Here is a 2414-nt window from a genome sequence, read left to right on the forward strand (position 1 = left end):
TCGTCCCCAGCCTGCGCCTCTGCCCCATGGGACAGGTCTCAGTCCAGCGTCACCCTGCCCAGGCGTCCTGCACGGAAATCCCGCAGGAACTCGTAGGCAGCGGCTGGGTAGTTGAGCATCGTCACGTTGACATTCCCTGGAGAGAGGGGTTGTGGGTGCGGAAGGAGGTGTCAGCAGAGCTGCCCCAGGATCCCCAAAAGCCTGGCCCCCACACCCCCACTGAGCACTCACCTGTGCCCGTCAGCACCTTCACCTTCTGTGTCCTGCCCAGGGTGAGGGCCACGCGCCTCAGCACGGGCTCGATGTCGTCGCAGGCCTTGGCCAGCCCGTAGCGCTGCACATACCTGCCGAAGGAGGTGGCTCACACCTGCCAGCATTGCTTCTCTCCCTCTCGCAATTCCCCAGGGATGGATTCTCCACCGTCCACTCTGGACCGCAGGCAGTGGACGCAGCCTGGGGCCCTCTGCAGTTCCCCCACCGGCTCACCTGAACTGCTGCCGCTTGTTCAGGGCATACAGGAGGTAGTCAGCCATGATGTCCTCCCCCACCAGGTGGTCACGGATGGCCCCTGGAAAAGAGGGTCAAGCCCCAGCTCTGCCCTGAGCCCCAGCCACCCCTCCCCGCCATCCACATGCCATCTGTGAGCACCCAGGCAGCACACCCAGGCCTGCGGGGCCTGTGAGCAGCAGGTTCCCGCCCCAGCCTCAGGTACCAGGTCTAGCCAGGGCCCAAACCCATGCTTGGGGAGCGCCCCTGGCCACGGCCTCCACCTCACCACACAGCGCCAGCTTCATGCCCGCCTCCACATCCCCCAGCCTCGGGGGCAGCACGCCAGGTGTGTCCACCAGGTACATCAGGGGCTCCTCACTGACCTGGGATGGGGGGAGGCAGAGCAGTTAGGAGGCGTGGCTCAGTAATTAGCACCATGGACTCCAACACAGCTAACGAGCAAGGTGTTGAGCTTTCATTAAGGTCTTGCTGGAAAGGGGACCCAAGCAACCCTTTGGGACCACCTCTGCGTGCCTCGAGGTTTTCTGGACCTCCTGCAAGAGGAGGCAGAGGCCAGCACCCACACAGCCAGCTGCGCCGCGGGGACGGTACCTGGATCCTGGTCAGCACTGCCTTGGTGATGCCTGGCTCACCACCAACCGCGGTGGCTTTCCCTTCAGGGAAAGGAGAGACACAGTCAGAGATTCAAGTGGCGCTCTGCCCTGCTCCCCACTCCACGGCTGTGCCAGTGGCTCCTCCCTGAGCCCAGGTGCCACGAAGAAATACCCTTTTTGAGATGCAACCTCCGCAAGGAGTTGATGAGCGATGACTTGCCCACGTTGGGCACGCCGATCACCAGGATGTTGTACTCGGCGCTCTGGAAGCGAGGAGGACACAGGTAGGGAGCAGCTGGTTATTTGCCACCCAGCCCAGGAGCAACGGTCAGCCGCAACAGCAAAACAAGCCAGCCTTCGCCGGTGCTTCTGGTACGTGTGCGAGCAGCCTTGCCGCTCCAGCTGGAGAGGGAGGTGACCTGCAGATGGCCACTCCAACTCCCTGCGTGCACACTGGCAGTCTCACTGCCGCCTCTCACCTCGGCCCTGTGGTAGCGTGGGCTGTTACCCACCAGCGTGGCAACCAGGGGAACAATCTGCAGAGAAACATGGGAGAAGGGCTGTGACTGTGGTTCTGCAGCCAGGCTGGCCGCAGCCACTCACTTGGGAGGACACTGTGCCAGGAAGATGCGTAAAATGGGGGCCAAGCAGGGGACAGGGCGCCCTGGGTAAGCTGGAAATTAAGATCGCTTTGGACCAGCCAGCATCACCTCCTCACACTGAGGCCCCTCTGTGGGGCTGAGAGATTGGCACGCTGCCCTCAGCTGCCAGCAGCAGGGAGCAGGGCTAGGCACGGGGCAGCTGGTCTGTTACCTTCTTGACGTTGCCATCGTGCTGGCAGTCAGTGAAGACAACGTGCGAACATCCCTGCTGCTTCAGCTGCTCCAAGACTGTCTGAAGGGGAAAGGCAACGGCATTGCTGGCACCTGAGTGCCTGGGGCGACCTGCAGCCCCCCAGCCAGCCCCGCCCTGGCGCTCACCGGCTGCTGGTGGGGATCTGCCAGGTCCATCTTGTTCAGCACCAGGATGTGTGGGCGGATGCCCAGCACCTCCTGCAGCATGGGGTTACGGCCTGACAGTGGGATGTGAGCACTGCTAAGGAGAGTGACTGTGTGCTGGCGTGGGAGCAGGTACCGGGGGGACCAGTTGGGGCGCGGGTGATTACGGGGCTGGGGCAGACCTGGAGAGGGGTACGGGGCTGGGTGACGGGGCAACTGGGGCACGCAGTGCGGAGGACCGGTGCAGGGGGCGAGATCCCGGGGTGCTGGCTCCTGCTGCCCCGGGGGACACCTGGGAGGGGATGAAGAGCCG

General features: G+C 63.7%; 1 protein-coding gene across 1 annotated transcript; it reads right to left on the reverse strand.

Moving 5' to 3' along the window:
- Positions 1-38: 38 nt before the first annotated feature.
- MTG1 (mitochondrial ribosome-associated GTPase 1) lies at positions 39-2283 on the reverse strand (the record flags this gene model as incomplete). Its single annotated transcript, XM_010289573.1, has 9 exons — positions 39-136; positions 232-344; positions 487-568; positions 776-872; positions 1102-1163; positions 1276-1366; positions 1583-1639; positions 1917-1997; positions 2084-2283. Coding segments are annotated over 9 exons (881 nt in total), but the record flags the coding sequence as incomplete, so codon positions are not given.
- Between the last annotated feature and the right edge of the window lie 131 nt (positions 2284-2414).

This window comes from Phaethon lepturus, unplaced genomic scaffold (assembly GCF_000687285.1).
Source record: "Phaethon lepturus isolate BGI_N335 unplaced genomic scaffold, ASM68728v1 scaffold22626, whole genome shotgun sequence".
In the NCBI taxonomy this organism is placed as follows: domain Eukaryota; kingdom Metazoa; phylum Chordata; class Aves; order Phaethontiformes; family Phaethontidae; genus Phaethon; species Phaethon lepturus.